Source organism: Neoarius graeffei, chromosome 21, assembly GCF_027579695.1.
Source record: "Neoarius graeffei isolate fNeoGra1 chromosome 21, fNeoGra1.pri, whole genome shotgun sequence".
NCBI lineage: Eukaryota > Metazoa > Chordata > Actinopteri > Siluriformes > Ariidae > Neoarius > Neoarius graeffei.
The window spans coordinates 38,644,213-38,660,834 of record NC_083589.1 but is presented as its reverse complement, the minus strand read 5'-3'; the positions used below and the strand labels follow the sequence as shown (position 1 = coordinate 38,660,834).

The 16,622-nt window shown below is 38.4% G+C and overlaps 1 protein-coding gene across 1 annotated transcript in view; it reads left to right on the top strand.

The window, feature by feature from the left end:
• il17rel (interleukin 17 receptor E-like) overlaps nt 1-11,795 on the top strand; it is a 13,551-nt gene extending 1,756 nt beyond the window's left edge. Inside the window, exons 3-18 of the mRNA XM_060903625.1 lie at nt 68-211; nt 915-1,021; nt 1,178-1,292; nt 1,472-1,516; nt 1,640-1,779; nt 3,354-3,425; nt 3,527-3,581; nt 3,670-3,833; nt 3,946-3,990; nt 4,152-4,209; nt 5,411-5,553; nt 6,876-6,941; nt 7,068-7,125; nt 8,286-8,411; nt 10,222-10,284; nt 11,028-11,795. Coding sequence (XP_060759608.1) covers nt 68-211; nt 915-1,021; nt 1,178-1,292; nt 1,472-1,516; nt 1,640-1,779; nt 3,354-3,425; nt 3,527-3,581; nt 3,670-3,833; nt 3,946-3,990; nt 4,152-4,209; nt 5,411-5,553; nt 6,876-6,941; nt 7,068-7,125; nt 8,286-8,411; nt 10,222-10,284; nt 11,028-11,182 — 1,556 coding nt within the window. The 3' untranslated portion in view covers nt 11,183-11,795. The remainder of the gene's footprint in view (nt 1-67; nt 212-914; nt 1,022-1,177; nt 1,293-1,471; nt 1,517-1,639; nt 1,780-3,353; nt 3,426-3,526; nt 3,582-3,669; nt 3,834-3,945; nt 3,991-4,151; nt 4,210-5,410; nt 5,554-6,875; nt 6,942-7,067; nt 7,126-8,285; nt 8,412-10,221; nt 10,285-11,027) is intronic.
• The last annotated feature ends 4,827 nt before the right edge of the window (nt 11,796-16,622 follow it).

The following is a 16,622-nucleotide window of genomic DNA, read 5'->3' as shown; positions in this document are numbered from 1 at the left end:
TCGCTTAATTCATCACTTGCTGGGTGGGAATATGTGCCATGTGCTTGATGGGATCTGTGCTTTACAGCTCCATTTGAGCGATGCAAGAAGCGGCCAAACAGCATGACCAAAGATGTGTTTAGGAACACAAGCATCTCCACAGTGATGAGGTGTGAAGGAGTTCGACGGTGTTCTCTTTACCTCCGAGTCAGCACTCATCTACAGCTAAAGAGTAGGTCTAATCTTCTCTCCAGAAATCCAATGACCTTGCAGTATATTTACAGGCAAAACTAGTTAGTTTTAGATTAACGGCAGAAGTTAATTTAACGCTGATCATTGTACTGTAGGAAGTTTTCAACAACATTGTTGTTTCCTACTGTAATCAAGTGACTCATACCAGGAAAAATTCTAGTTACTATAATTATGTAGATGCCCCTAATCTTCAAAAGGCTCTAGTGATGTCATTATCTTCTATCTCCACATCACTAGTACATTCTACCAGTCTCTTTAATGATAAAAAAAACAAAAACAAAACTGGTGGTATAGTGGTTAGCACTGTCACCTCACAGCAAGAAGGTTCTGGGTTCGCGCCCAGTGACCAACAGAGGTCTTTCTGTGTGGAGTTTACATGTTCTCCCCGTGTCTGCGTGGGTTTCCTCCGGGTGCTCCAGTTTCCCCCACAGTCCAAAGACATGCAGGTTAGGTAGATTGGCCGTAGGTGTGAATGTGAGTGTGAATGGTTGTCTGTGTCTATGTGTCAGCCCTGTGATGACCTGGCGACTTGTCCAGGGTGTACCCTGCCTCTCACCCATAGTCAGCTGGGATAGGCTCCAGCTTGCCTGCGACCCTGCACAGGATAAGTGGCTACAGATAATGGATGGATGGATGGATGGATGGTCTGACTGAGTAATAGTAAGCCACTTCCTCTCTTCCAGAACATATTCAAGGCATCTACATGTGCACAGTCAGTGCGGCAATGATGGAACACTGCAGGCTCGTGCTCTTCCCACGCACACAGAAAGAAAAAATGCTGGACCATCAGGTATGAGTGTCTGCATTTCACGAATGGATAGCAACAGATTTTCATGTCCAAGTTCATGCCACTGTGTTTAACTCAGTCCATGCCAGAATTAGCAACTTTGTTTCGAGATTTCTAAGAGTGGATGACTCATTGGCTGTGTGTGATTTTCTGTGGAAGGTGCATATTCAGGATGATTGTCTGGAAGTAGGAATTCAACAGGACGTTTACATAACACTCCAAACTTGGCCGCGATTCTGTGATGTGGCTTATTCCAGAGCATACCGTGTTCCAGGTATGGGGTGGGGTATCATGTTGCATTAGTAGTCATAACTAAGAATTTCATTTTTGTTATATGAAATGTCATGTACCAAATCTAGGATCACACTAGATGGTTTCACTGCAAGATTAAACCAGTTGATAGGTAACCTGTCAAAAAAAGAGGTAATTTTTTTTATTTATTTCTTCTTTCAGGCTGCAGCAACAAGGACCTACAAGGAAATATCCCGGAATGCACCAGTAAGTTTGAGATTATTATCTAAAGTTTATCTCTATCTCTAGAATTTTAACCATGTAAAAAATGTAATATATGATGTAAAGATGTAAATATGATGCCATGGAAAATCTTGGTCTTTCTGGCAGCCGGCAGGATTGACTATGAGGTGAACTTGGAAAGGAAGGAAGTGCATATTATGGTATCAGACATGCTGGAAGACAGAGACTACCATGTTAGACTCTGCCACAAGGATTACATCTGCACTGGCACTGGAGCTCACGTATTGGTGAATTGCTTTTCCAATATTTATGTGCACATTACTCAATTGATATAAAAGTGAGGATTTGGAGTGCTATAAGTGACAGTACCCTTTCTGGTGGTGAAATCAAACAAAATGCACAAGCAATGGCCACATTGCCATTGCTTATTCAAATGTATATACATTTTTTTAATGACAGCAGGTTCAGTCTTCATACTAGCAAGTGGCTTAATTTGTGTAACCTCAATTAGAAAGCATCTAGGTCTGTGTAAGTAAGGAATCCACATGCTGCAAAGCTCTGATGCCTTCATGTGCTCCTTGAAGGGTCCAACTTGCAAAGATATACTGTTATTATGAAGATTGTAAGGCACTGCCAGCATTAGGTAGTAGGTTAGCTAGCTTAATCTATTTTGGTATCTTTTTAACAGTTGTAAAAAATATAGTAAATCTGGGGGCAATATAAACAACAGTTAGGGATGTAAGTGTGTGTCTGTGGCGTATCAGTGAGTAGTACAAGTAAGTTATATTTAGGATAAATAAATAATTCCCTACCGTTGACCACTGAAACGTTTCTTGATTCCACCATAATTACATTGGGAACTTGAGTAAACTAAGGCAGAAACTAAGCTATCGAAAATGCTTTCCAAAGCTTGTACTTGTAAATCTTAGGGATGAAAACATCAGGCTTCCATACAATACCATAAAATTTCAATTCATAAGGTAATGACTCAGGATTTTATACCACTAACTCTGCTATGATTTGATACTATACTAGAATATACGATGTAGTAGCCTCGGATCGATATGTGAATAACTTTGTTCAGAAACTTGGGTAAGCCTACTGTTAATTAATGAATGATGATGACCTAGAAAATGACTATTTTAAGTATCACAATTATGGGTAAATCACTGTGCTAGTTTAATAATTTTTACTCACCAGTTGTCTGAATATAAGTAATAATCAATTCTGATAAATAATCATCTATTTATGATTGTTGCTTCAAATCATTTCAAATGTTGCCATTTAAATTGATGTATTGGTCCAAAATCGTCCAACTATTGCACCCTCAGTAAATATACTGTATATGGGTCTCTTGCGGGTCCAAAAAGCCAGGGAAAGCTCAGAATTTAAATACACTCATTTCCTGGCATGGGAAAGTGTAAAAATTCAGAAAATGTTTTATGAAAAGAATGGATTTTGTTTGTCAAAGTAATATAGACTGAAAAAATTATGATTCTAATTCTATTGTCTTTAAACATTCCCTTCTGCAGAAACATACCATTTCATATTTCTCCTTTTCTTGAAACAATTTATGACATTTAAAATAATTCTGATAGCACATGAACGCAGCATTTGTAGGATTTGCCCAGTGTATGGTTATGGACTAGATTTGGTGCATTTAGGTGTAGAATGTACACCCACTGGGTGTTGGCGTAATGAACTTAATTCTTTTGTCATGAAGGAAATAAATAAATATGTCAACTCGTTTATGATTTACCATTTTTGCTGGGAAGATAAAGTAAAACGGTAAATCATAAATGATAGCACAAAAACTTTGTACATATGACATGTTTCCAAATAGTCCTGTTTCCTGTTACAGTTAAAAAAGGAGAATCCAGTGAAAAGTGTCACTCTGAAGTTCTCCAAACCAGTGCCCTGCTTGTGCATTGAGGTGAGCTGATTAGATTTTATATTTTGTAGATTTTCTAATTGACACATTTGCTTGTTTAATAGCAGTGATAGAATTAGCAGCACTGTGCTCTTTTGTCATAGGGCTGGTCTGTCATGACTGATGCGTCTCGGGTTCAAGTCTGCCCTTTCAAAAACCGTAAGTATGAAATTTATTTGTAAATAAGCAGTACAAGTAAAGGTTCTATTTGCATAATGATGAACAAGCAACTATGGTTTCTTGTCAGGTGTTGAGGAACTCTGGTCTGGGATAACCTTTGACCCAAAAGAGGAGACGCTGTCATGGGAAGCTTCATGCCAAGTTCATGCTGTCATTTCACTGTGTGAGCTGCAAGACCAAGACGTGTGCCAAGACCTTGCCGATTCTTCTCAGAGATATGTCAAAGGAATGGTAAGCACCTACATAAAAAGAAATAAATACATAAAAGCTTCAGAAAAGAATAGAAAGAACAAAAACAAAAGAATACTAACAATGACTTGTGTAACAACACAACTTTTCTCAGATGACATATTCGACTGTGGATCCTCATCCCCGGCTTTGCATGAAGGTAAATATTATTGCTTAACCTCAGTGCCTTTGATCAGACACAGTTAATGTCTATGTGTCCTCCTGCTTCAAGTAATATTGCAGACACTCCTTTAGCATGTGAAAATGATGCTTCTATTCAATTCTCAAACAATGTGTGCTTTGATGTATTTTACCTTTTAGTTCATCACAGAGACCGGGACATGGATAAAGTGCCCGTTTTCGGATGGGAATTTCCCAGGTAACTGACTTCTGTTCATTCATATACTAACTTGTGCATGCAAGTTCCAATATTATCAAACTTCCATTTTTACTGAAAGCAAATTCATGACATGGCTGGAACTTTGCGGATGTTATGTATTTTGGGAGAAAAAAACCCCCAAAAAACATCTCAGTCAACAGTGCTTTTTTGAACGGCAGTGTTTCCTAGAGATTTCCTAGAACTGTTTCGATTGCACTTTCTGTTTCTATTTAGAGATTTCCCTGCTCTCAATTTTTGATAAATTAACAGATATGAAAAGTTTTGAAGGACTTTTTAAGTCTGTTAAAAAGCTGGAAAACACTAAAGTGTGGAATAGGAGTGTCCGTCGTAACTGAGACTGGGGGATGATACGCTTTCATATAATGCACTTTATCACCTCATTCTTGGCATTTGAAATAAAACATTTTTTGATGCATTAGTACTGTAGACAAATGACCTGGTGGAAAATCTAATTTACATTTTTCCAATGATCCAATATGTAACTCACTAAGAGATGTACTTATTGTCCAAAGTTAGATTTTTATTTTAATTTTTACGGATCTTAAAAGTAATGGATTACATCCTAAAATCATTCTCAGGCCCAAATGTTTAAAATAAAATTAAGATACATAATCTCACAAATAAACAAACATTCATCTTCAGTGACTGGTCAGCACTTTATCCTGGTCAGAGTTGTGGTGGACCCAAACACATCACATTTACAAACTCATTCACACCAATTTATATTATCCAAACTGTTTAGTGGCGTGTTTTTTGGAGGTGGGGGAGGAAACTGGAGAACCCAGAAAAAACCCAGGTGGATGAGCCAGTATAATTTTCAAATTTATTAAAAATGGAATTATATTATTAATTCCAGGTTTATGGTTTTGCCTTCAAGCTCTGTATGGATAATTGAGCTGTATTAGCTTCATAGGTATGATTTTTTTTTAAAACTAGTAATAATTAAACAAAAATAAAGAAATCAAATAAGGAAATAAATGTTGGCTGTCTCAGATGATGTAATTACATTATTTCACTTATTCTGGGTATGCGACAATACTGTAAATTCCATCTTTGGCCAAGCTATTCCTTTAATGTTACATGTTTATGTTATGCTTGCTTAGGTTTGCTAGCTCCAGATAAGTCTGTATAAATATTGTGTAACTAAGCACACTTCATTATTTTGTTCTGTCTCTTTTAGCCTGGAACCTAGGAGTTTCTACTGAAAAGGACCAGCCACAGCTGCTTGTGACATCCCGGGTCAAAACAAGCTTCTCTTTGAGTGTATGTTCCAAGACTGGGGCCTCAGGATGTGAGGACACACAAACCACCATAGTTGATGTGGTGAGTCCAACTTAAATGGAGATAATGGCCTGTTCAGCTTTAACGAGCCCTACAGCAACAATATCAACTACAGATATTTTACATGTGTGTTAGATCTATAGGTCATGGTAGGGAAGTTTTGAAAGTTTGCAAACTTGTTAGACATGTCAAAAGTCAAAGTCCCTCTCACGCCAGAATCTGGTCTTCCCAGGCAGTCTCCCGTCCCAGTACTAACCAACTCTTTAAGGGGTATGGGTGCAGCGCCGACCTCCGTTTCGATAGCCCTCGGCCTCTCGCCTATACAGCTAGGGTTACAGTAGGGGGCTAGTCCTCTGGTAACTGTGAGAGTTTGACTTCCCCATTAGTTATACTACATATAAAATCATGTGCAACTGAAGTGGATGAAAATATCCTATAAATTGTAGATGTAGGATCAAATTGGACTACAGATGGTGTATTTATTTTCTGTATACAAAAGATGTTTGTTGAAAACTGTATACATAAACTTCACTTTCAAAAGGTTTGATAGTCAAAAGTTACTTATCGCTTGAAACCTGATAAATGTATCACACTAATAATAAGTAAGCTAATACATTTTGCCCCTAAACAGTAGTGCTACAATAAGTGTTATAGTGTTAAGACAGTACAAGAAAACTATTTATTTTATTGCAGCTACCAAACAACATGACGACATCTAAAATCATTCACAATACCATAAACACAGGATTGTGAAAGTATTATGACATGATAAATATGATTTTTGTGTCAAACAGGTAAGAAACTCCTTTTAGAAAAAAAAAGTCTACATACATGACAGCATTGTGAGATTTTCAAATGGGAACATTCAATATGTTGGAAAAGCAATTCACCAAGTTGGGACCACTTGCATACTGATAGTAACTAACTTTTACAACATTTAAAATATATGCACCTAATGAGTCATCAGGCAAGAATGTACAGTTCACCAGTCAAAGATCCCATCCATTGATTATCATGGAGAACATCTTTAAAAACAAGATATGGAAAGCTTCTGAAATGGTAGAGGTGCAATAATGACACTTTTTAGCACCATAAACATGGAGACGTGCTTTTCTTTAACTGGCCAACAATTCAGGTATAAAGAGCTTGTCGGTTTTTTGGTATCTTTGTAAGATAACTACCAACATGTACTTATAGATATCTAGGTGGGGTTTTTTTTTTTCTCGCAAATTGGTTGAATTTGAACTGAAACTTGAACCCCAGACATTCCACTGGTTCCCGTTTGGAGCGGTTCTTGTTTTTGAATGAAAAACAAAGCAAAGCACTCATAAGGTATGTTCTACCTGTATTTTCTGCTTCTACAGGAGAAATTTAAACACATCCGGCCAAATCTGACTATGGATCTTTGTACATCAGGTCTCTGCATCAAGGTAAATAAAATGAAATTTCAAGTAGTGCTTTTGTGTCATTTCACAGCGTTAATTCATAAATGTTGGCACTAATAATAATAATAATAATAATAATAATAATAATAATAATAAAAATGTTTCTCCCAGGCAAAGCGTGTGGATGTAAAATATGGAGTCACCACTCTCTATTGCCACCCCTCATGCCGTAAGTTCTCTTCCTGAGATTTACCTATTTAAAAAAATCTTTATATAAATAAAACCTAAAAGCCTCACATGAATTACAACAAATTATTTCATGAATGAATGGAATGATGTTACACTTTTTAAATTATTATTTATTTTTTACATTTTTACATTGTTCAGAAAGCATCCTAATTTAGAGTTCATGAAACTGAAGCAGTGATGGCTAGTCATGATATTAGATGGGAAGGCTAATGTCTACCACTAAATTGACAATAAAACTATTAGGGTTGAGCAATACATTATATCACAATGTCTTATCACTGATATTAGAAGAACGCCCTTTTAATAGCCCAAGCCTTGTTTATTCATATACCATTCTATGTATTTTTCTTACAACCATTGATGGTGCAGTTGTGCTTGTTTCCACAAAAGTGCAAATTATTCATTCATTCATTCATTTTATTCATAAAGTACAGTAACTACTTTATCCTGGTCAGGCTTGCAGTGTTTCAGGAACACTGGGCATGAGGTGGGAACACACCCTGAGACTCCAGTGTATCCAAGGGCACCATGCATACACATTTTCACACTCATTCACACATAGAGGCTATTTAGCATTCCTAGTCCAACTACTAGCACTAGAGAGGTGGGAGGAAACTGAAGAGCCTGGAAGAAACTCATACAGACATGGGAAGAACATGCGAAATTTTACACAGACCCTAGAGCTGCGAGGTGGCAACGTACCCTGTCACGCCATCATGCTGTCCTCTTAAGACATTTGTTAACAGTAAATAATCTAATGGTGCCAAAAATGACACCTTATAGTGATGCCTTTTTTCTCTTTGAAAGACAGGGGCTTAGCACTGCTAGCACATTTATAACAGTATCTGGGAATTTTGGGTAGTAATCAGTACAGAATCACTGAATAAGACCAAACATGTCCAACAACACGCTGACATTTGAGATTGCCTTGGCATGTGTACAAGGTCTAATAAAAGGCCACCTAGAAACCCCAAGGCAAATATGTTACAGAACCTTCCTCCAAACGCGCTCACACAATAAGCACACAATAAGTCTTTTTTGTTGGATTTACTTCCTTCCTAAAATAGGCAAAAGATTATTGAGAAGTGTATGTGAATTATGATATGCATGTGAACATACATTTCTCTTTTTGTCCTGCAGCACTTTCTTCCTCCAAGCCCACAGACAGTGACAGTAAATGGCAGCTCATGTATTTCATTGTCCCAGCGATAACACTATTTACAGCTGTAGCTGTTGCTGCTGGTGTGATAACCACTGTGATGATTGGTAGGTTGGATATGTCTATACTTGTGTGATACAGCAGTGCAAAGACAGAAGCACTGTTATGAAATTGTGGATATCAGTATTTTTATTTTCAACATTAATTTCATTGGACTATACTGTGAATGTTAGCTTGCTGTAATATTTTAACCCTAATAATCGCAGCTCTACCTGCTAGCTAGCATTCAACTTGGAAACTAACATCAAGCTTGCTAGCTGACATCATAAATGTATGATGAATAATAAATAATAAAAATATTTCAACACTTATTAAACATCCAGCCAAAATGTTTTAATGAAAACAAGTCAGTCAGTGCATTGTTACCATTTACTTTCCCCCTTAATCTGTCAGATGTTTGAAATCAATAGCGTTATTCATGAGCCATTCACAAACAGCAGATGTTGACTTTTTAGAAGTCTTCAGTCCTGCAGAGAATTTCTAGCCATAGAGTGGATTTTTTTTTAGCTTTTGAACCTGAATTCATGCTCCAGAATCCACTAAAATCATGTCACCAGACCTTCAATCTTCATAAATTATCCCATTTGAAGGATCACACTGATACAGCAGCCTAGCTTTCTCATCTCATCTCATTATCTCTAGCCGCTTTATCCTGTTCTACAGGGTCGCAGGCAAGTTGGAGCCTATCCCAGCTGACTACGGGCGAAAGGCGGGGTACACCCTGGACAAGTCGCCAGGTCATCATCACAGGGCTGACACATAGACACAGACAACCATTCACACTCACACCTACAGTCAATTTAGAGTCACCAGTTAACCTAACCTGCATGTCTTTGGACTGTGGGGGAAACCGGAGCACCCGGAGGAAACCCACGCGGACACGGGGAGAACATGCAAACTCTGCACAGAAAGGCCCTCGCCGGCCACGGGGCTCGAACCCAGGACCTTCTTGCTGTGAGGCGACAGCACTAACCACTGCACCACCTTGCCGCCCAGCCTAGCTTTCTCTCAGTGTAAAAGTAGAATTCATGTAGAAATGTTTTGAGTTAATTAACATGAGCTAAAATCTGTCCGTGTGTGCTTAATGTATAATCAACGCAAGCAAATTATACGTATTAGGAATGTATTGAAATTTTGGCCGCTGAAAATTTTCAGTCAAAAATGGCACTTTATGAAAAAAAAATCAACAATTCAAGTGTTGTCCTCATGGAATCATTTCATGCCAGTAATGATTCCATGCCATTTCATGAAATCAAGTATTTTCAGTATTTTTAAAATACAAACATATGTCTATTGAAATTACATATCTATTCTTGGGCGGCACGGTGGTGTAGTGGTTAGCGCTGTTGCCTCACAGAAAGAAGGTCCAGGTTCGAGCCCCGTGGCCGGCGAGGGCCTTTCTATGCGGAGTTTGCATGTTCTCCCCGTGTCCGCGTGGGTTTCCTCCGGGTGCTCCGGTTTCCCCCACAGTCCAAAGACATGCAGGTTAGGTTAACTGGTGACTCTAAATTGACCGTAGGTGTGAATGTGAGTGTGAATGGTTGTCTGTGTCTATGTGTCAGCCCTGTGATGATGACCTGGCGACTTGTCCAGGGTGTACCCCGCCTTTCGCCCGTAGTCAGCTGGGATAGGCTCCAGCTTGCCTGCGACCCTGTAGAACAGGAAAAAGCGGCTAGAGATAATGAGATGAGATGAGATATCTATTCTTCATATGTTTAATATAGTCAGATAGGCCTGTTATAATACCTCTGATTTGGAACACATACTTTGACTACGTAAGGCAAAAATTAAGAAAAAAAATTGAACATTATACTCTACTGTATTAACTAACATTATGCTCATTTTAACTGGATTCAGGTTACTGCATCAAAAGGACAATAAAGGCTCGGGGCATTGTATGCTTACCAGGACCACACACAGGTGAGAAAAAATGTGTTTTCTTATATGTGCATTACTAAGCCCGTACTGTATCTGTGTCAGGGTTTAAGTATATTCAACACATTCAGCTCACATGCAGTTGCTAATAAATGATTGGGTAGTGTGTTCCACACCTTTAGATAATAGTTGAGGTATAAACTGCGTCAAAGAGGAACAGTTAAAGAGGAAGAGGTGGTAGTGGAAGGCAAACACTTACCACAGAGCACGGATGAGAAAGTAGTGAATATATTGTAAATTAGCTTGTTCTCAAGCATGAATTGTTGCACAAGATGCCATCATCAACAGCTAGATAAACATAGAAGCTATATTTTAAAAAGTTCGACAAAACAATTGCGAATGGTCTATGTTTCCACTGAGTGACGTTATGTGATTAAACCTGGGTTACCTCTTGTCGCGATAGCTTCTCCTCTCATGATAGTGCATACAAAGCACTCTTTTTTCAGAAAAGTAGTGTTTCCATTTGCTCTTCTTGTCATGTCATGCAAAAATTGTATTTCTACTTCAGTTTTGCGAAATATCGCTATATTGAATTGTCCATTACTTGTTTTTTAGTTTGCAGTTGCAACTTGCACATTAAGCAGGTTAATGGAAACATGACGAATGATTGATCAAAAATGAACACAAAGTAGTATGCACAATTAAAATTGTAATTCAATGAACTATGCTAACATCTGACCGTAGACATGATTTTCCCTCTAAAGCATATCATATCATATGTATTTCAGCCTTATTCTCTCCAATGACTAAGGAGGTGAACTCAAAAACTGAACTGATGCCCACAACAGCGCTTGATGATGGAAATAGCTCAGAAAGATCTCAGTTGCAAGACTCTGAGAGGTCCAATCTACTGAATGGCTTCATAGACCTCTTAGAAGTGTAGCTCAGGAGATGGCTCAAGATGGAGTTCGCCGTTTTTTCATTTTGCTTTGCATATTTCTGTATTGGGGTCAAAATGGGAAAACATGGAAAGGTTAAAAAAACAAAACGAACCCAACCCATACCCCAGGCTTAAAAACATACCACAGAGATTAATGTGTATGTTTATTGTCATTGTTCATGTATTCTGATGTGGACTGTTATTCTGAATGACCATGTTGCACTTTATTTCTCTCTTAATACATAATTTAAGTAAGAGTGAAATACACTATTATAGAAAACATATCAAGTACATGTTAACACTTTTCTGTAAAATAAAAACAGACTTCAGAGCAAAATAAAATATGACATGATCCAACTTTAAGTCTTCAAACCTTCAAAACTTTTCAAAGACTGTTGCATATATTTCTGCTTTTGTGTCAAAGAGCAGAATATATTTATTTATGTGATATGTGTGGTTTATATAATTGTGAGATAGACTTATTTTTTTACTTGTTTCTGTTAAATGTCACTGTTATATTGACATTGATGTGCTGCAGGTCATATTTAAATCTTTCGAACACTGCCATTTCATATGTGGAAGTTCTCAATAAAGTGCTTCACATGTTGACTGCCAACTGTGACTTCTATTTGCTGGCCAAAATTGAAAGCACAATTATTTAATCCGAGAGTGTGATTATTTCTCCCCTTGCACAGGTTTCAAAGCCCGAACCCTTACTATTGAAATAGGAAATTATTGACATGATATGATTTTTTTTTTAAATCAGAAGACCTCATAATCATATTCATATAAGAAGCTAATCAAATTTCAAATACTTGTACCTCATTTAGATTTAACCCTTTACACACCTATGACCAGTTGGATAATTTCTCAGCATTACAACCCCGATTCCAAAAAGTTGGGACAAAGTACAAATTGTAAATAAAAACGGAATGCAATGATGTGGAAGTTTCAAAATTCCATATTTTATTCAGAATAGAACATAGATGACATATCAAATGTTTAAACTGAGAAAATGTATCATTTAAAGAGAAAAATTAGGTGATTTTAAATTTCATGACAACAACACATCTCAAAAAAGTTGGGACAAGGCCATGTTTACCACTGTGAGACATCCCCTTTTCTCTTTACAACAGTCTGTAAACGTCTGGGGACTGAGGAGACAAGTTGCTCAAGTTTAGGGATAGGAATGTTAACTCATTCTTGTCTAATGTAGGATTCTAGTTGCTCAGCTGTCTTAGGTCTTTTTTGTCGTATCTTCCGTTTTATGATGCGCCAAATGTTTTCTATGGGTGAAAGATCTGGACTGCAGGCTGGCCAGTTCAGTACCCGGACCCTTCTTCTACACAGCCATGATGCTGTAATTGATGCAGTATGTGGTTTGGCATTGTCATGTTGGAAAATGCAAGGTCTTCCCTGAAAGAGATGTCGTCTGGATGGGAGCATATGTTGCTCTAGAACCTGGATATACCTTTCAGCATAGATGGTGTCTTTCCAGATGTGTAAGCTGCCCATGCCACACGCACTAATGCAACCCCATAGCATCAGAGATGCAGGCTTCTGAACTGAGCGCTGATAACAACTTGGGTCGTCCTTCTCCTCTTTAGTCCGAATGACACGGCGTCCCTGATTTCCATAAAGAACTTCAAATTTTGATTTGTCTGACCACAGAACAGTTTTCCACTTTGCCACAGTCCATTTTAAATGAGCCTTGGCCCAGAGAAGACGCCTGCACTTCTGGATCATGTTTAGATACGGCTTCTTCTTTGAACTATAGAGTTTTAGCTGGCAACGGTGGATGGCACGGTGAATTGTGTTCACAGATAATGTTCTCTGGAAATATTCCTGAGCCTCATCTCATCTCATCTCATCTCATCTCATCTCATCTCATCTCATCTCATCTCATCTCATCTCATTATCTCTAGCCGCTTTATCCTGTTCTACAGGCTCGCAGGCAAGCTGGAGCCTATCCCAGCTGGCTACAGGCGAAAGGCGGGGTACACCCTGGACAAGTCGCCAGGTCATCACAGGGCTTATTCCTGAGCCCATTTTGTGATTTCCAATACAGAAGCACGCCTGTATGTGATGCAGTGCCATCTAAGGGCCTGAAGATCATGGGCACCCAGTATGGTTTTCCGGCCTTGACCCTTACGCACAGAGATTCTTCCAGATTCTCTGAATCTTTTGATGATATTATGCACTGTAGATGATGATAGTATGTTCAAACTCTTTGCAATTTTACACCGTCGAACTCCTTTCTGATATTGCTCCACTATTTGTCGGCGCAGAATTAGGGGGATTGGTGATCCTCTTCCCATCTTTACTTCTGAGAGCCGCTGCCACTCCAAGATGCTCTTTTTATGCCCAGTCATGTTAATGACCTATTGCCAATTGACCTAATGAGTTGCAATTTGGTCCTCCAGCTGTTCCTTTTTTGTACCTTTAACTTTTCCAGCCTCTTATTGCCCCTGTCCCAAGTTTTTTGAGATGTGTTGCTGTCATGAAATTTCAAATTAGCCAATATTTGGCATGAAATTTCAAAATGTCTCACTTTCTACATTTAATATGTTGTCTATGTTCTATTGTGAATACAATATCAGTTTTTGAGATTTGTAAATTATTGCATTCCGTTTTTATTTACAATTTGTACTTTGTCCCAACTTTTTTGGAATCGGGGTTGTACATTACTACATACAACTGCACATTCATGTAGTCATCTAATCAGTCAGTCATGTGGCAGTAGCACAATACATAAAACCATTCAGATACAGGTCAAGAGCTTCAGATAGCATTCCAGTCCAACATCAGATTGGGAAAAAAATTATGATCTCAGTGACTTTACTCATGGCATGTTTAATAGTGCCAGACTGCCTGGGTTGAGTATTTCAGAAGTTGCTGATCTTCACACAGAATAATCTTTTGAGTTCACACAGAATGGTACAAAAAAACAAAAAACATCAAATGAGTGGCTGTTCTGCAGGTGGACATGCCTTGTTGATGAGAATGGCCAGATTGGTTTGAGCTGACAGGAAGGCTATGATAACTCAAATAATCACTCTTTACAATCACAGTGAACAGTAAATCATTGCAGAATGCAGAACACATCAAACATTGACGAAGATAGGCTATAACAGCAGAAGACCTCATCGGGTACCACTCCGGTCAGACAACAGCATAACAAGGTTATGAATTTAACCAGCAAAGAGATCTTTCAGAAGTGGATGGATAGATCAAAGGGCAAATTAGGTTACAAAAACTTGTAAAAGCCATCTTCTGAAATTCTGACTTTGCTTTATAGGGAGTCATATTTCATAATCTTTGAGCAATTATACCACCTCAACAGTTCCATGCTTGCATATACTTTGCTTTCAGGTATGCTTTCAGTGATCATGTTTAAAATGTCAAACTAGGAATTATGTTTTGCCTGCAGGCAAAACATAATTCCTAGTTTGAAGTGCTTCTGTTCCTTTCATTTCACAGCAGTTCTCTGCATGTCCAGATTCTGTAAGTATATGTTGTAGAATGTGCAACAACATGAGGGTATGTTAATGTCAAATTTTTTAGTAATAAGGAAAGAAATAAAGACAGACCCATAGAAAGAAAGAAAATCATATTGAAGCTTGCAATACAAACTCATTACAAATCTCAGTTCATGAATGTCATTAAATTCTGTTTTTTTATGACTCACAATATGCCATATCCAGATCTCATATTTTTTTGTCCCCCCCCCGATTGTCTCCATAATTAATCTTGACCAATTCATACTTACCAGTTAGGTCTCTCCTATCATATGACAGCTACCAAGGCTATAGGCTATCACACACTTCCTCCAAGACACGTGAAGCCAGCTAAACCACATCTTTTTGAACTGCAGATCATGCTGCATCATGGGGCAGTATAACACACTCAGAGGATATCCACCCTCTTCCACATGCATGAACTCTCAGATGCCCATGATTGGCTAGTGGGACTGTGATTGTATGGTGGAGAGAGTATGCCACCCCTCCCGCCCTGAGAACATGGCCAATTTTATTCTTGGACTCCTGGCTATGGACTGCTAAGGGATTCAAACTTATGATCTTGATACATCTAGATGTTTCTCTTGAATGAACACCAGTGGAAGGAAGAAATCCTCATAAACCCCAATGCAACCAAACTTCACAAAACAGTGAACTACCAAAGCAATGGAGACCAAAGTTTACTTCCAGATTGTAAACCACAGAAACCCAGTATCCTATGGTCACCATACAACTGACAATCACTACAACCTCCCAGTGGCAGTGACACAATAATCAATACAGTTTACCTCTGATGGAAATGAAGAAAAGAGTTCTAGAGCTGAATTCTAGTTTGACCTTATGACCTAACATAAGGTGAAAATTATGCAGATGTAAGCTGTCATATTTACTCATATCTACTGACTTATCACATTTGAGTTACTCTTTTGTTAAGCAGCACCATATGAATTACCATTATAAAAATCCACATAAACTTGAGTTAAACTCAAACTGTCTAATAAAACAATATACCATGACAATGCTATACTGAACATACTACAGTTCATTCATCACCAAGGGTTAACTCTAACCCTGGCACTGTGCAGCCACAGCGAGGAGGGAAGTGAATAGTCGATATAGCTACAGAGCCTTCTAGGAAGAAAAAGAGAAACTCCTTTACAGTCTCGCAATGGCAAGCACAAAAGCAGGCTATATCTAATAAAACTTTGTGTCTAAAGTCATGCTCCATTCAGAGGTGATAAACTGGTTTGTAAAGCATCTAATACAAAGGTGAGTGTACCGTAAGTTGTATGACTCATACAGTGTCACACTTGTTAGTAGCCCTTAAGGAAATAATGCCTTCAAACAGAAATGCAATGACCTGTTTGACCTGACAGCACTTCAAGCTATGGGAGACATGGCAACAGGGTATGATGAATCATCGCTGTTAACACAGATGTGGAGACAAGTTCGGCTGGCTCAAATGCCATTGTTGGAACCTGGAAAAAAGCCTGCTTCTGTCTGACATCATAGTAAAACATATGATGTGCATTCATCTGTGCTGACACATTTCTCTGGCAGAGCTGGGTTTCAAAGACAGCGACAGCAGATGGAAGGCAGGTACCAGTGGGAACCACATAGATGACAACATGGCAACCCAGAACACAAAAGTGGCTTCCTGAGTTGTTCACGCCGAGTCCTTTTTTCCCGCGAGTGCCGGCATTAATTACTAATCCTTTTTTTACTTTTTTTCTACAAATAAATTTCCAGTATCCTCTTCATTTTTATTGTACTGTCGCTTACATTTTTGTACTTTTCACTTTCGCTTTCCTTTTTCCGTTTTTTTTCCCCGTTTTTTTCTCTTTCTTTTTTCGGAAGAACGCCGAGACCGGAAGCTTTCTTTTTCTCTCCTCCTGTGTAAAGACCACAAGCGGAGGCCATCCACA